A 17,678-nucleotide genomic window follows, 5' to 3' on the forward strand; every position below is an offset into this window, starting at 1 on the left:
CTTGTACCCTTCGAAAACATGAATCAGTTTCTATTCGGTATTTCCTGAAAAGCTGATACCTATAAGTATTTTAGAGACAATGATTGTGCGTGGTAAAATAGTGTGCTATGCTAATACTTGTGCCTGATGGAACATTTTGTGCATCTTCTGTGCTTCAATCAGCCTTCTCTGGGAGAGGGACTGTGTTTAAAAGCAGAGGAATGTGCTTTGATGTGTCTGGAAATGACATGGCGCCGACTGTGCTTCATGTTGTACATTACAGTATTGGGTCACCAATGGATTTTGATGAAAGTGTGCAGTTGATTCTTTGGACGTTGGATTTGAATCAGAGTTTCATTTCTGAAATGAGATCACTCTTCTTCTATTAAACCTTCTTGAAGGTGATAAAAGGCTAACACATTATTGCAGGACTGCAAAAATTCAAACAAAAAAAGTAATCAGCTGAAAAAATAATATTGGCACAAACTATATAATCTCTATTTAGAGATATAGAATAATAAACTATTGATAATTAATATTTTGAAAATGGATAATAAACCTCTTCAGTTCCTTATGAAGACCTCAGCCCGTAACAGTACCTAACAGTACCTTTTGGCATGCCATACTATAAATTAGGTTTTTCATGAGGCTCAAACTTTAAAATAATACAGTTCTAGGTCCAATGTGTTCCCTGAACACCATTGCACTCACTGTTGACTTGTGTTATCTTCCACACAATGCAGTACACTTTATGTGGTTTCATTTGCAGGTCCTCAATTGGCAAATAACCGGAAACAGACTTTGTGGGCCAACAGACTCTTCACAGCATAAATCTTAAATTGGGGGGAAAAAACTGGGCCCTTATAGAGCGCTGCAGGAATGAGTCCTAAAACCTATAAATGAGTCAGCATTTTTGCACTTCAGGTTCTTTCGTCTCAAAATCAATTGTTTTTTTGAATGGGTTTTTGGGCCTGTAGTTAACGTTTTGATCTACGATCTAGAACACGTCAATAAATGGCCCACTGAAGCTTTTACGTTTCTTATAAAAGGCGGTTGCTAACAAGTGGCTAAATGAGACTTCAAAATTAAATAAAGCCAAAGACCTGTCCGCCTTTAGCCTTGTTATGCGACCGTGTAGTTTGTTACATTATCTTTTTTACTTCTGTCGATTGCATTCACACTTTAAAAATCATAACAGTGGTGTTCAATTGTGAAGAGTATCTTGCTAAACTTTTGTTTGCCACAGAGACTTATTTTCTAGAATAATCCAAAATCCAAATAGGAAAATCCTGTTGGCTTTTTGTTAGCTAACAAAAATACGTCATCCCTGCAGCGCTCTTTGTCCAGAAATTCCTCCTGGCTACTGTCACAGTGTCACTAAAGTCAGCCTCTCATTATTTATCAACTGCAGGCTTTCTCCGATCTGCTCTTATATAGACAATAGCAAAAATCAATATCCTAGCTTTCAAAACCATGGACATGATATGAACTTGAAATGTCATTTTGTGTTGTTTTTTTTGCATGAAAGCTGGCAACAATTTTGTACAGGAAATAAAATGATTAAAAATGGTTATAAAAGAAGGTACTTTAGAGGCAAAAAGTCTTTCAGAAGAAGAAACTGACTTGGTTTTGTGCTCCTTTGGTTGTAAACTGCATCCTCAACCTGTGTTGGACAGCAGAAGAGAGTTACGGCCTTTCAAGAGCCCTGCAGCTTAAAAGTGGCTCTTGTTTTGTCCTTTTCAGTCTTTTGTCTCACTCTGCTGTCTGTGCATTTCTCTCTCGCTTGTCTTTTGCCTCCAGTCCAGGTTTGGTTTATGGTTGGTTGCCCAATGATCTCTGGGTTTATGTATCACGTGATCAGACAGCAGTTGATGCAGCGGGGTCCAAGTCTTCTCTTCAGAGCTCCCTTCTTTTTCTTGGGAGTCAGGATTGCGATGATGGCCTCGTCGAACACCGTCTTCAGGCCCTTCTGCGTCAAGGCTGAACATTCCACATAGCAACATGCGCCAATCTGATGAGAAGAAAAGAAAGGACGGACCATCAGTCCAAAAATTCCAGTACAATACGCCGGTCAACCAGCAGTCATTATAGGTAAAGGTAAAGGAACAGATTGTCTTTTTTGCTCAGAGTTCTATGAGAAAATTCATCTTTGTATAGTAAATAAGAAGCTAAAGCCAGCAGCTGGTTAGCTTAGCTTAGCACAAAGACTGGAAATAGGAGAAAACAGCTAGTCTGGTTCTGTCATTAACAGAAACCTAACAGCACCTGTGAAGCACACTTATTAACGTTTTATATTTATATAAGCCGGACTATTTCACATAACCCCCCTGTAAAATGGGGAACCACCGTTTTTACACTTGAAACAAACGATAGATGTTTATATATGTGTTCATTTATGAGCTTTAGACTACCTGCCAATGTATTCTATTTAGCAGCCTAGACCTTGTTAGGTTGTTTGACCTGAAATGCCTCTTGGTATCTGCAGCCAGTAAGTATTGACCTTATGTATGCCTAAAGCCCCTCTCAGACATGCACCTCATTACGTAAGCGCAATGGCAATTTTATCTGATCTCATGTTTGTCACGACTTCGTAACATTTCTTTAACACTACCATTATGGCACAAGTCTGGAGTGAATAAAAAAAAAACCTCATATAACTATAATCATCAGTCTCCCTGCAAAAAGAGCGGAAACAGGGGGACTATTTCTTGGCCAGGAGCAATGACTTTGCCGGGATAGTTGTTTCCCCTGTTCACAAGCCTTTATGCTACACTAAGCTAACTGGCTCTAGCTATTCCTTAAAAAAATGTTTTTATCATGCAGCAAATCTCTTCTTTTATCCAAATTGTTTGAACTGTCTTTAAGGGTTCTGTTAATACATTCAGTTAGCATTGTTAAACAACCTTGTTCAGAAACAACCTTTTTCAAAGATTGCCAGGAATTCATGTTTAATAAAACTGGATGCTTAGGTCTATGTTTCCAATATATCGGTGGTACACAAGAGGCTAAAAACTGGGGATAGTCACATTTCATGATCTATCAAATATAGGACATGTAACGAAAACCGGTTCTATCCATTTGGAGCATTTTTTAAAGTATTTTGAATCTTGACATGGATTTCAAGGAAGACATTCCATCTAAAACTAATACATAGAGTAGTCGGTAATAGGTAATGTCAAATTTCAGTGATTTTCAAATATTTTACATGGACCCTTTATGACCTTCATGCCAAAAAAAATATTTAAATGAGCCTACATTGTCATTTTAGAACGTTTGACTTGCTTTTGGTGTTTCTGCCTGACGGGGGCGATTAATCACAGACCACATTTGTTATCTATGTCCTACAGCCTGGCTCTCTTCTGGACATTCACATCCACCCAGAATGTATTCCTGGATTCACTTCGAGGCAAGGAATGAACAGATGTCTGATTCCAGGCATTTCACTGAGGAAATTACATTCCTACAGAGACATTCATGGGTCAAATCATCACACAGGAATCTAACTGGCCCTGACAGCTGACTCCTACAGCACTGAAAATTATAATGTAAGCTTCTAGTCTCTTTCGCCAGCTACTATTTACTTGTCTTCTTCAGTATAGGACAAACATACAAACCTCCTTCGCTAGTTTCTGTCCTTGCTCAGTGGGTATGGGCTTCTCTTTCATGTCATTCAGTTTGGCAATGGTCTTGGGGTCATCACGAAGGTCAATCTGAAAGAGATGAGGGACATTTCCTCTAAGCTTAGTCACCGTTATAGCCTGTACATAAGAAGTGGATCGAGTCACCATGATGTCTCCCATTGGTTTGTGGACTGCTGTTTATATATCTAGAGGTCAGAATTTTGCCTGATGCCGTCTTGGATTTTGGCTGTCACCATCTTAGTTTTCGGCCATTGCAATCTTGTTTTTTTGCAACGAGAAGTGACACAAGAGGCTGGAAATAAGTACAACCAAAACGCTTAGTAGCTCAATTAAAACCTAAAGCATTCCCTGCTTTATTGTGTATTTTACTCTAAATCGGACCATAATACTTATTAGTGTCATGCTGTATTGAAGAGGACGATAAACTAGAAGTAGGGTAATTTTCTCTTAGACTTCAACAATTGGACTTCTATTTTCCACCAGAGGAGTTGCCCCCTGCTGGCTATTTGAAAGATTACAAGTTTTTGGCTCTTCCGCATTGGCTTTACTCTTCATAAATAGAGGATGCTGCCTATTTATAATATGGATATTAATTAAATAGTTTTCTCATTGATGCCTGATTTCACAACATTGAATCAAGTATTACAGAACTTTTCTCCACACTTCTAAACATAGCCATTAGAGCTGAACTGTATAACTGACTCTCATTTTGAAACATAGCCATGTAGGCCCACACTTCCTGCTCTTGTGCAAAGTGATTTCACAGCAAACCACAAGGTTCCTCACTCTTCTTTTATTCATTGCAAAGCTCAGCACACACAACTCATCCCTATCTCTGTAATAACCAGTTAATGATAAACGCATCCACCTGCACAATCTCACTGGGAGCGACCTTCATCAACCCTTTTCTCTACTGGTGTGATTTGTGGCAGCGTGGCTCACTGTTCGTGTGTACATATCAGCATCGAGCCAAAAAGCAGCGAGCGAGTTATGACGGGAACTGATAAAAGGGCAGTAAACATCAGCTGACACACGATAAATCAGACACCCACTCCGTCCTCCTCATCACTGCTGGGCCTTGGCTGCACTGGCATTTGGTTGCCAGGGAACAGAGACCAAAAACCACCCACAAGTGAGCTCTCATTTTTTGGACATATGGTATTGGCAGTGGGTTTAAAAGCTTAAGAAATTAAAAATTCTTAAGGATTAGTGTCATCTCGTAACATATTCATGAGTTTAGTGATGCTTCTATTCAAGATCACAGGGCATGCCCAGCTTTTGTATGTTTGCATACTTAAATTGCTGGTTTAAACATTTATGTTTAAATGACCTTTAAGGCAATGGTGACTGCTGTATCAAGCCACAGACCTCTTAGGCCATGTCCACACCCGTTTTCAAATGAAAACGGGGTTTTAAAACAAAAACGATCTCCATCCACACATGCATTTCAGCATCGTTTTCGAAATGATTTGCGTCCAGACTTGCTTACCTGAAAACTAATATCACGTGACTATTCACGTACACTGGGCATGCGCGTGCCGGTTTAAACTGGAAGTACATTGGTTGCTTGGTTACAGATAATACGATTACACTACTCTTGATACTTGTCGTGCTTGATACTCAAGAACTTCCTCTAAAATCTTCCTCCATAAACTCAAACAGACACATTTCGTGGAAGTTTTTAGAAGTTTTATTTTTCAAGCTTAGTTACAACACTGCAGGTCTAACTCTAGCTCATGGTTTTCGGACTGCTTCCTTTTCCGTCATCCACACTATCAGGAAAACGCGGCGTTTTCAAATTTATCCGTCCTCCGGAGTGTTTTCCAACTCCTACGTTTTCGGTGCCCTAAAACGCTGTATAGTGTGGACGCTCGTTGCTAACGCAGCAAAAGATATTCAGATTCATTTGAAAATGGGTTAGTGTGGATGTGGCCTTAAACATGTATGAGCCAGATCCCAAGCCATGGGTCTACCGGCTGTTCCAAATGTTTGGATTGAATAAATTAACCCTTCTTTGCCATGGCTGAGTTTCAGGGTTCCATGGCTGAATAAGAGGTGGCTAAATGTTTTATTAATTACTTCTACTTCACTTATGAACATTTGTATAATAAAAAATATTTTTCTTGTATGTATCCTCAGAAAATATTCACCCATCTCTGTAGTTACCATCAGCTCTATGAAACATTTTAGCATCTTTCAGCTCATTGTTTAGATTTTTAAGTGCCAGAACTCTCAACAACATCATTTCCAGCCACAGAGCAGAACAACTCTAATAAACCCAACATATGCTACCTGCACAGCATAAAATAACAGACTAAGTTAGCTACTAGCTGCCGAACACTGTTGAGCATTTAGCAGCTGAAAAGCCAGACATTTCTTTTAGGATTTGGTAGAGACCAAAGCAGAGCTAAAAGAAGATTGAATGTCAAATTTACATCATCAGGTGGCACGGAACACCACATGGAACCGTTCTATAGCTGTTTGCTAACACTCATCAGGCATATCTAGGGTCATCTATGAGAAGATGACCCTAATTCTCACTTGATTTATTACCTCAGTAAACAATTTAAACATGAGTTTATGGTCTCAACTGTAAGTTTCAAGTCTGTTTCAATAGAGCATGATGTTCATTTATAAATGATGGTCCCATTTAAAGTCAAATAGACCATAAAGCAGGGTATGCTTTAGGGCATGGCTACCTTGTGATTGACAGGTTGCTACCACGGCTTTGTACAGTTACTTGCAGAACACAATGCTAACGTCTAAGGTGGTGGTGTGACTATACTTGGAAGACCGTCGGCAAGACACTTCATCCCCGTTTACAGAAAGTGCAGTACTTGGTGCCCATCTTTTTGTTCTCTCTTAAAATGACCTGAGATTGCTGATTTCAGGTCGGTTTGCGTGTGTAGAGCAGAAATCATATTTAGCTTTGTCTATCTTGCTCCAAAGGCTCAATCAAATTACATTTTGCCGGAGTTCAAGGGGGCCTTTTTTAAATGTCTTGTTTTGTCTGCCCAACAGTCCAAGACCCAAAGATATTCTGTTTAAAACAAATTATTTTAAAAGCTAGTGCCAGCAATGGTTTGGCATTATTTATTGAAAAAGGACTGAAACAATTAAGAGGATCTGACGAAATTGCTCTCAAAAAACATTTCTTGTGTGGTTTTGTGATACTCAATGCATTATGCAAACTTCCTTCAGGGTTTGGGAACATGCCCATGGCAACAGAACTAAGGTGCACATTTGTCTCAGAATTTAACAAATTGCTCTTTTGGCATCGGTGGCCTCTTGAGGTTAAATTCACATTGTAGCTGACTGTGATAGGATCACAGCTTGTGTGATCCTTAACAGTAACGACAGCAAAAAGCCAAAGGAGTCTAATTATTGTAGACAGTTGATATCATATCATTTTGATACACTGTAGATAGAGATGTGACAGATTTTGATATTGTATATTGTATTGTATACAGGCATATATAAGAGTATAAAATCACATATAAGCATTCATTTGAATCTGAGCGTAAAGGAAGGGTGTCTTCTGAACTCACCTGGGTGCCAATAAGCAGGTAGGGGACGCTGGGCGCATACTCCTGCAACTCGGGCACCCATTCCTCGCGCACGTTCTGGAAACTGGCAGGGTTTACCACCGAGAAGCAGATGAGGAAGACATCGGTCATCGGGTAGGACAGCGGCCTCAGGCGGTCGTAGTCCTCCTGGAAGAGGACGGGAAAGGAATAGTTACCATTCGGGGTCAGGTGAGGATGGAGAGGTGAGCAGACGTGATTCATTTCCGTTTCTCAACATCTGAAAATTACTGCTCATGAATTATTAAATCGTGAGAAAAACGAGCTCCGAAAACACAAGACAGACTTTTACTCCTGAGCTCAGCTAGCTCCTTGGCTGTTTTATGGGAATGATGTGGAATATTATGACAGGAAAGATACGCCTGAAGAACCACAATTTGGAATTGAGTTATGAAGAGAAAAGACTGTGAAGAGGATGATCTTTACGCGCAAGTTGAGAGAGATGTTAACGGGTTACTTTCTGTCCTTTAGCACAAAGGCATCGCCACGGGACACCGAGAACCAGACACACTGCAATCTCCCATATTTGTGCGGCTGATTCACAGACTGCCCTTCGTGCGTCGGATCAAGCGCCCTCTTGTCCTCACCAAAGATAAACCTTCTTGACAGAGTGTCCGACTTGCACACACATATGAATATTCACAACCCCTCAAACTTCTTCTTCTCATGGCACAAATCTGGATGCTCCTCTGCCTGCTAGCTTAAAGACGAGGGCGATCAATGCATCTCCAGTAATTTGATATGACTCAACCAGACCAGATCGGACCAAGTATATCAATCTCACTCTCTCGTCTGGGAAACTTTATTGCCTACATCACTGAAATCAAAGCAAATTGGATCCTGCTTTGCCAGAGACGGTTGCAACGGGACAACGGAGCGCTGGCATGACAGCCTTTCATTCCGATGCCTTCAGCGAGTCCCTTTCGCTGCCAAACACACGCAAAATGGTCCAATACGATCACACTGCTATAACCCAAGAAACAAATCCTCGTCATGCAAATTCATTGAGGGGAACGGTTATGTGAAGGAGCTAAGGATTCTCCAAACAGCAGTAGATCAGCCAGACGGGATGTGTCATCTTTTGTTGCCCGTGTAATGGATTCAGGATATACCGACTTTATATTTGATCGGAGTAAATTGAAAACGGCCAACAAATCTTCACGCCTGTGCTCGTATTGTAGATGACTCAACTGCTCTCAAGTGGATATGATTAAAAATATTTATGAGTTGTTCATTCTCTTACTTGCAAATGACTAGAATATTTCACAGCTCGGCTCATGCAGGAAATTTCAAATCATCCTTTTGAACTTCTTTGAGTGCCAGCAGGTTGGTGATCGCCACATGAGATGATTGAGTTTTTTGACAGTCACAGTCATTCGAGTAGACCAACTGTGACCGACAGCTTACCTTACACTGTGTGAATTCCCTTATGTGATGAATCAGTAATGAATGCAAACCATCTGGAGCTCTGTGCAGGCTGAGGCAAAGGATAAGGATGATTCGCAAACACTATGTGACACGTCTGGTTTTGAAATATGGTGAAAGAACAACATTAAGACCAAGATTTGTATTAAATTGACTGATACGCATGCTGCGTGATGCAGATCAAATTTGGCAATATGACGACATACAGTACCAGTCAAAAGTTTGGACACACCTTCTCATTCAACTACTTTGAGGAATCTAAAATATAAAACATATTCTGGTTTGTTGAGCATTTGTTTGTTTACCACATAATTCCATATGTGTTCCTTCATAGTTTGGATGTCTTCAATATTAATCTACAATGTAGAAAAAAATAAAGAAAAACCATTGAATGAGAAGTGTGTCCAAACTTTTGACTGGTACTGTATACAATGACAAGATATAAATTTACCTCATGGTGTGTATACCTTTTAATATGGGGGGTGTGTTTCACTGATCAATGAGCCAGACTGTTTTACTGAGAGACTGGATTGTTACCAGATTTTTAAATCAATGTAAATAAGGCATTAAATTCCCTGAATTTGGCAAAAACAGACATTCTTATCTTGTCATTATATCCATTAACAATTACTCAATAGAAAATAGATTTTCCCGAAAATGTACTATATATATATATATATATATATATATATATATATTGACATTATGATAATTTTTTTACATGTACTGTGATGATTATCCTGATATAGTTTATTTATTTTTGCCGTGCGAGCAGCGTGGCGAAAACATTTTTGATCTTTAATGAAATGTCTTAACAACTATTGGATAGATTGCCACAAAATTTGGCACACTAGCATTGGTTAAGGCTCTTTTTCTGTCTAATCAATTTTTTTGCTCAAACAACTGCTTCTGAGGTCAAGAATGAACTTTCACCATCACTGGAGACGTTTTCCAGATAAAATAACTAGATAGGAGAGTATGTTTGGTGCTAATCAAGCTAAGGATATACCTGAAAGGTTTTTCACGCTGATGCAACAATCCTGTAAATATTTTAAATATTTCCTAAAATGGTCTAATATAACCTAAAAAATCAAAGGGATAGTACGTTGGTATAAACAGTAGAGCTAAATCTGTTACAGTCATCACATTTATATTATAACAATCCTAGACGCTAATGATATGCAGCTCGTTTTAACCTCTTGGGGAGTACATGTAACAGCGCGTACTGTTTTGCATTTATACATTATGTGCTTTCATCCGCCCCCAAAGATACACTTTATCTGCCACATGGGATCAAATACGCTGTCTGTGTGTTTCTGTGTGTGTGTGTGTGTGTGACCTTTGCTTGCACAAGTGAACTCTCCGATCCCCCTGGAGAGCCACAGACATAAAGGAACACGGTGTAAGCCACTCAGCAGTTTACTGTAAACAGGCCCGGAGCTTCTCGGAGACCCATCTCTGCCTCTCACGCTGTTTCCTCAGCACCCCCCCGACACACTACCAAAGACAGCGTGTCCCGCTAGCCACTCAGGAGTGTATATAAGGATACACAGACAGGAGTGTGTACTCCTACGTAGCTACCGGCGCTCAATCTCATGTTTGATCAGCACTCGGTCCAGAAATGTTTACACCAGAAAATAAAGCTGCTAGAATGGCTCAGCCAATCACCTGACTTGAATCCAATAGAAAATCTATGGAAAGAACTAAAGATCAGAGTTCATAGAAGAGGCCCACGGAACCTTCAAGATTTGAAGACTGTTTGTGTGGAAGAATGGGCCAAAATCACACCTGAGCAATGCATGCGACTAGTTTCTCCATACAGGAGGCGTCTTGAAGCTGTCATTACCAACAAAGGCTTTTGTACCAAGTATTAAATACATTTCAGTAAGCGTGTTCAATACTTTTTCCCTGTGTCATTCCATTTTATTACACATAACTTAATTTCTGAACTTATTTGTTTGGTTTCCGTTGTATGTATGGATTACCTGGGTTGTTACCGACATCTGGTGAAAATGTCATGTCAATAGCACCTTTAGAAATATATTTACTGAGAAAAATGGTGACGTGTTCAATACTTATTTTACCCGCTGTATATGTCATACATATTTATTAGTACAATTCATGAGTTCTTCACTGAGACATTGCATGGCAGCTTTTCCAAGTTGGAGCAAAATATATTATGATGGGAGGAAAGAAATGAAAGAAAGAAAACAACAGCGCCATCTCTATTAAACGCTAACTTCTCTCCATCCATTTCCATCAGGGCAGCGTCTTCATTCGGGTCGCCGTGTGACTGCGCTCTGTTGACTCAGTGACATATGAGTGCAATGATATCAGTGAGTCATTCCCTCCTCCCGTCGCACCCTCTTTTCTCTCTCCATCCTACGCCAACAGCGTCCTCGGGGCTCCATAAACAAGAGTCGGAGACGCCTGCTCTCACATGGCCGCTGGGCTGGAACGCAAGCCCAGACACAAGCTTTCTATTCACAAAGTTCTGCCTCTGATCTGCAAATATGCATATTTCTGGAAACTGTATTTAACCTTGAGGATTAAAAAAAAAATCTATTTATGCTCGTTTTCATTTTACTGGCCCTTTAATGGTGATTAATGATCATTAATAATAGCTTTGGGCGCTGATGCATTCATGCCTGTGCAGTGAGGGCACATCCTGCAATGCTCCATTCAAAGATCTGACAGCTTAATGTTGCCTTTATGGCACTTAATGGCAGGGGCACACAAACTGTGCATGGCACGACATAAACTAAGATCTCTTTATGAATCATCATTTGAGGGAACTCTTTTCATGTACATCCTTTTCACACTATTCCCTAAAATGTTACGAAATATATTACTTTAGTTGGGAAAATATGATATGATAGAATATTTTTTAAAGATGTTGGTTTTTAGTATAACCATAGCAGTCAGGGCTCAAAAGTATTTGGAGATGGAGGAACATATTGTTGGTTTGGTTCTTTCTCATAGTCTCCGTTTCCAATGAGAAACATACAACTTCTGTAAAACTTGTGTGACAAACTTGGATGAGCTGTTTGAAAAATGTTCAGTTGCCAAGCAGGAAATTGTGCTATTGGTTGCATCATGGTAAGTGTAGGATCCGGTGCTTTTGGAGCTCCACCCATACTAGGGATTAAAAGTCTGGATATTTCTGCCTTTGCTGTGTAAATTCTGAACAATTCTTTTTCAAACTGTCTGTTTTGAGTTTGGTGACTATATAGAAGTGCCATGCTAAATTGCTGGAATTGTCTGATTCATTTATCAAAAGAAATAGGACAGTCCTTGGCAGGAAAGGATTAGAAACCCTGCCTAGTTTGAATAACTGTTGGGAATTGGATAGTCAGACGACTCTATTAATTTACAACTTATTGATGAATAGAAACAGTTGTCGCCCTAATCGTTTCTCTAAGAAGAGTGAATGGTAAATGGTAAATGGACTGTACTTGTATAGCGCTTTTCTAGTCTTCCGACCACTCAAAGCGCTTTTACATTACTAATCATTCACCCTTTCATACCCATTCATACACTGATGACAGGGGCTACCATGCAAGGTGCCACCTGCCCATCAGGGTCTCTCTAATCATTCACACCCATTCAAACACCGATGGCACAGCCTTCGGGAGCAACTCAGGGTTAAGTGTCTTGCCCAAGGACACATCGACATGGACTGCCGGAGCCAGGGATCGAACCGCCGATCCTCTGATTGGAGGACGACCCTGCTCTCCACTGAGCCACAGCCGCCCATAGTGGAGGTTCCTTCCCTACAGGAGAATAAAGGGCTACGCTAAAGTGTAAAATCTAAAGTTGAAAGTGTGAGGTGAAGCATACAGTCTCTAGTATTCCGGTTTCACTGTGTCCAAGCAGCAGAGTGGTGACTGGCTCCCCTGCTGTGTAAAATCATTTCCAGTCACCCACTTCCAACCCATACCGTCATCCCCACCTTCCACCCTCCCACCCCCACTGGGACGTCTGGGTGTCACGGTGCCACTTTGGTGTGCTGAGTCAAAAAGGACTCATCGGACTGTACCAAACAGTAACGAGGGAGGGTGGAGTGGAGTGGTAAAAGTAATCAAAGGATGTGCAGTTGAGTGTGAAAGCAGTTGAAGGGCTGAGCTTTGGGTTATTGGAGCATCAGGGCCACGGATCCTATCCCAACTCCTGGATCCCTCTACCTAAAGCGTCTCCATGGCTACCACGGCACTTAGCATCCACTTCCTGTTTCCTCCTGCTCCTCCTCGGGCAGCGGTGCTAGATTTGCTCAAGTGCAGCAGCAGCAGCAGCAGAGGCAGCAGCAAGAGGAGAATAAGTAAAAGCTTTCTCCTTTGTTCCCTCGTCACATTCAGCGGAAAAACAGACTCTGCAGATCTCCATATGGAATAATTCAACAGGCAGCGGCTGGAGGGAGTGACGTGGCGAGCGCGCAGACAATAGCGGTCAGGGCAGCGATATCAATATAAGGGCAGACAGAGCAGAGCGGCAATCGTGATTGTGTGGCCCTGACATGTAAGGGGCTTGCTTCTGTAATGCTGCCAATACCCTCATGGAAACAGCAAAGCATTGTGGGAGCTCCAGCCGTGCGAGAAATATCATTATTACCGGGAGATTGAAGCCAATTGAACATGTGTCGCCCAGGCCAGATAGTGGAGATGATGATGAGGTCGGGGGAGTTTGACATGAAAGAGTCATAGGGAAAGGAAAATGAAACTGAGAGGACTGATTTAACCAATTTCTGGGCAATTCCACCCCCTCCTCCCCCACCCGTCTCTCTCCCCCTCTCTTCCTCTTTTTCTGTCTTCCTTTCACCGTCTCCCCTCTCTCTCTCCTTGGGGCGCCGGCCCGGGTCTTTGATCAGATGCCGCGGCTATAAACATTACCAGCTGGCCTTGTGCTCGGCATGAAGAGGTCAGCGGAGTCTGGGGAGAGAGGGGGGTGGGGGGGCATTTTCAAGGAGCAGTAACTCTACTCTCGGTGGCCGGCAGCACCGCCGGCAGACATCTGGGAGAACTTCTCCATTTCAGAGATACTCTGAATCAGCTAAAAACAAAACCCTGCTCTGACATACAAACACACCATATCAAACACGCCAGAATAGACAATGTTGGGTTGTGTTCCTCTTCTTTGCAAGCCAGTAGTAACACCTCCAACCATCTGTTTTTCCCCCCGAGAACAGAAATACAACGCAGCCACAGGTAGCTGCTTTGGGGGGTGGGGGGGGGGAGGCTGTGATTTGCTATTCATGGACTTGTGCATTTAGGGATTGTGAATGAACGGAGCAGAGAGGACGGCTGAATATTCCCCCAGTTGACCTTTTAAGCGCCTCGTTTTTGTTTCTTTCCGATGAACGGATCGGATTGCAGATTGTGACTCGTTCTGACTTCACACAGTTAAATCCGGCCTGGAGGAAAGCGTTAACTATTCAACATTTGTCATGTGCACCGTTTTAGGTCGCTGGAAAGACGGAGGCTAAATGTCTTGGGGCAGAGAATGGGGACAAGTCTTACAGCGGAGCTCAAGGGAGTCTTGTAATTCCTGCGTTTTTATACAGTGTTGCTCACCAAAATGCATCGTATGTATGTGTACTGCTGCAACATATCCTCATACAGCGATCTGTGTGATTTCTTGCTAAAAGTTACTCCTCATTTTTCGTCTGTTTTCCTACAAAAGCCAGCAACTCAGGTCAATTTCCGCTCGTTACATGCATACGATCTTTTTAAAATAAACTTCCCTCTTAACAGGAAACTACTCAGTTGGGTTTAGGAAAAATAAATACTTGGTTAGGTTTAGGAACAGATTGTTGGTTGGGTTTAAATAACCACGGAAGTGCTGTAACCACATTATGCAAGTTATGTGACAAATAAATCAACATTGACTTCGTTTTACACGTGGAACAAACAGCGGTCAGGTTTGTTTCACCCCTTCACCTCCCTTCCCACTCGTTCCGTGTGCGGTTTTGCAGTATTTATACTTCCTCGATTAAGTGGATAAGATACTAAATATTTTAGTGGGAAAATTACGGTGCAATAATTTTCATATTTATAGCTATGAATGCTGGAAGAGCTGTTGCCAGTGTTGCATACAGGCCCCCACTTCAAGTATGTGCACAATACAGACCCACTCATCAAAACGTTGCTCCACAGCGCTTCTAGTGGTCAAAAACTTTTATGCTATAAACATCAAATACCTGGATTCATGTGCCCTCAAAAAGGTGTGTATTAATGATCTACGTCTGCAACCAAAATCATTTTCAATTAATCTTAAACATTTTTTAACAACAATTTATGGATTATCAAAATAGTTTCTGATGAATTGGTGTTGATTACTTGACTAATCAGTTTAGCTATAGCCTTATTATCTAATACCCTCGTTGTTATTGCCAGTAGACAAGTCTGCCTTTCTGTTTTGTTTTCTTTTTCTGGTGTATCATGTTAGACTTCACTGACAGGAAGCAGGATTAGTAAACAGTGAAAATGTTATGTTGGTTACTTCTTCTTTTTTATATATATGCATATCTGATACTTATTCAGTCTCTCAAACTCTCAAACCAGAGTTTGAGATTTTTGGAACAGTGGGAAACCAACAAAGATGGTTTTGATAAGTTTTACTTTGTTTCTGTTGAGTTTGAATGAAGTGCTTCTTCACGATGATCAGCGAGGTAAAATGACTGTTGTCTGACTGGAGTCTTGTGGCTTTGAGGAGAGCATATTAAGTTATGTTTTGTATGTTAATAAATCATAAGAATTTTCCAAATACCTGTTATTTTTACTACTATATATTCACTTCAACCCGCCTTACATTGCATCGCAACAAAAAACAGGGGGAAATTATAGTTTTATGAATAAACTATTATATATATATATTATATAACTTATATATGATGTCATGTTTCCATCACCGCCGATCGGAGCTGGAACCGATTCATATTTGGGACTACTGCAGGGAAATTTGTCCCGGGAATGAATGCCGACTGTGACCTTTACCACTGAAGACAAAAGCCAGATGTTAGTGGGTGTGAGTGGGGCTTTTTTTGCCCAGTGGGAAAGAGGCTTACGTTATCGCAAAGACCAAGACTGATCATTATTTACCCTGAAACTTAAGTCAGGAAGTTCTGGTGGCGAATAACCAACCGCGTCTTGTGCCGATTGCCCTCAATGAGCCTGTGTCTGTCGTGTGTTAGCATAACTTCCTCTGTCTTTGTGTGTTTACACTCGCACTTCTGCTGAGCGGAAACATTATTGTGTGTGTGTGTGTCTATGTGTGTGTGTGGGCCATTGGCTTTTCAGTACAGTTTTAACTCTTGCCCGCTGAATGGCACATTGTGAAGAAAAAGCCTGTGCATTAGGGCAGCACTGTTTGACAAACCTGTGACATCACTACTGCACATAGGAGGCCTGTTCTCCACATAATAGAACTATTGAACCCCACCCCCTTCACTAGCCATCACTGTCCACGGCCCACCACACTCTGGCAGTCAACCCATGTGCAAAAAAAAAAAAAAAAAAAAAACATCACCTGTTGCAGCTTAGTGTCTGGCCTGAATATGACGCCTGTTGGAGGCACCGTCGGGAAGTTATTGGTCCCAGGAGCACATGTGGGGGACCGAGATAGAGTGAGAGACAGAGTGTGTGTGTGTGTGTGTGTGTGTGTGTGTGTGTGTGTGTGTGTGTGTGTGTGTGTCCTTGACCTGGCCAGAGGAGAAGAGAGAAAAATCTACTGTACCTGTCCAGCTGTGTCATACAGTCCCAGCAAGTACTGCTTTCCTCCAACGTTGACACTCACTGCAAAAGGAAACGACAAAAGAGCATGTTGAGTGGAAGGAGGGGAGATGGGGGGGGGGCAGAAAGGGAGGGGTCCCCCCAACCCCAACCCCTCTCTGCTATGAAGGAGGCAAACAAGTGGTTTTGATTATAGCAACAGATGCAGGCCAATGCAGTTGGGGGGGAGGAAGAGGAAATGGGGAATTCACTCACTCTTATAGATTAGAATTCTCATAGGCTACACAAAATACAGATAATAAGCAGATCAATATGACGTGATGTTATTGCTGAACGCCCATAGAAAACAAAATTCCTACCTGCATAATGATCAAAGACTGTGGGCACATACTCCTCTGGAAAGGCGTCGTTGGCATAGCTCATCAGGAGACACGTTTTGCCGACCGCACCGTCTCCCACCACGACGCATTTTAACATGATAGTACCGGTTCCGTTAGCCATGATCCCGACCTTACCATCATCACCACCGGACCCCCGACGCACTGTTGTCCTGACCCCCACTTCCTCCTCCTGCTGCCGCTGCTGCTGGGCGGTGATCCCCGGGCATCACCAGCGTCGGAGGCGGACAGAGTCGGACTTGAACTGCATCTTCTAACCCCCCCTCACCACCTCTACCTCCGGTCACAGTTGTAGCCTTAAGAGTTAAGTTTCCACAGCAGACAAAATGAACCCCTCAGTCCACAGAGGTGTTTCCCCTCTAGCCGCCTTTCTCTCCCCGAGAAGCACCGCCGCTCCGTGCTGCTGCGCTGCCGCTCCTGCCGCTGCCGCTGCCGCTGCCGCTGCTGCCGCTGCTGCCGCTCCGTCGTGTCCCGCTGTCTCTCCTCCACCGCTGTACCGCCGGCTCTGCTCTCTGTCGCTGCCTGTGCGCACTGTGCTGCTCGGGGGACAAGCTGGGTGAGTTTGATGGAGAGGCGGAGCTTGGGTTTGAAAAGCAAGGGGCTCTGGATAAAGTGCAAATGTGTGGACCACTGTGAGAAATTACATCATACATTTAAGAAAGCTTAAATACAAAACATAGCCCTAAATTATTTTAGTCCTTATTACATTACATTACAGTCATTTAGCAGACGCTTTTATCCAAAGCGACTTACAGTCAGTAGTATGTTACATATCATTCACCCATTCACACACTGATGACAGGCTACCATGCAAGGTGCCACCATCAGATAACTAACATTCATTTACATCCAGTCCACACCGATGGCAAGCCTTCAGGAGCAACTTGGGGTTAAGTGTCTTGCCCAAGGACACATCGACTGCCGAAG

General features: G+C 42.1%; 1 protein-coding gene across 1 annotated transcript; it reads right to left on the reverse strand.

The window, feature by feature from the left end:
- Positions 1-974: 974 nt before the first annotated feature.
- LOC129091949 (rho-related GTP-binding protein RhoQ) lies at positions 975-16,950 on the reverse strand. The gene is made up of 5 exons (XM_054599659.1): positions 16,713-16,950; positions 16,358-16,416; positions 7,169-7,333; positions 3,594-3,689; positions 975-1,990 (listed from the first exon to the last, which is right to left on the reverse strand). Exons 1-5 carry the CDS (start codon positions 16,852-16,854, stop codon positions 1,829-1,831), a joined length of 624 nt encoding a protein of 207 aa, XP_054455634.1. The 5' UTR covers positions 16,855-16,950; the 3' UTR covers positions 975-1,828.
- Between the last annotated feature and the right edge of the window lie 728 nt (positions 16,951-17,678).

The sequence above is a fragment of the Anoplopoma fimbria genome, chromosome 6 (assembly GCF_027596085.1).
Source record: "Anoplopoma fimbria isolate UVic2021 breed Golden Eagle Sablefish chromosome 6, Afim_UVic_2022, whole genome shotgun sequence".
Taxonomy (NCBI): domain Eukaryota; kingdom Metazoa; phylum Chordata; class Actinopteri; order Perciformes; family Anoplopomatidae; genus Anoplopoma; species Anoplopoma fimbria.

What these genes read in the sequence shown, in the direction of transcription:
- LOC129091949 (XM_054599659.1), bottom strand. Translation starts at nt 16,854, where the DNA reads ATGGCTAACGGAACCGGTACTATCATGTTAAAATGCGTCGTGGTGGGA. An exon ending in AGTCTTTGATCATTATGCAG is followed by an intron (nt 16,417 to 16,712) that starts GTAGGAATTTTG and finishes TTCCTTTTGCAG; the next exon opens with TGAGTGTCAACGTTGGAGGA. An exon ending in TGTATGACACAGCTGGACAG is followed by an intron (nt 7,334 to 16,357) that starts GTACAGTAGATT and finishes GTCCTCTTCCAG; the next exon opens with GAGGACTACGACCGCCTGAG.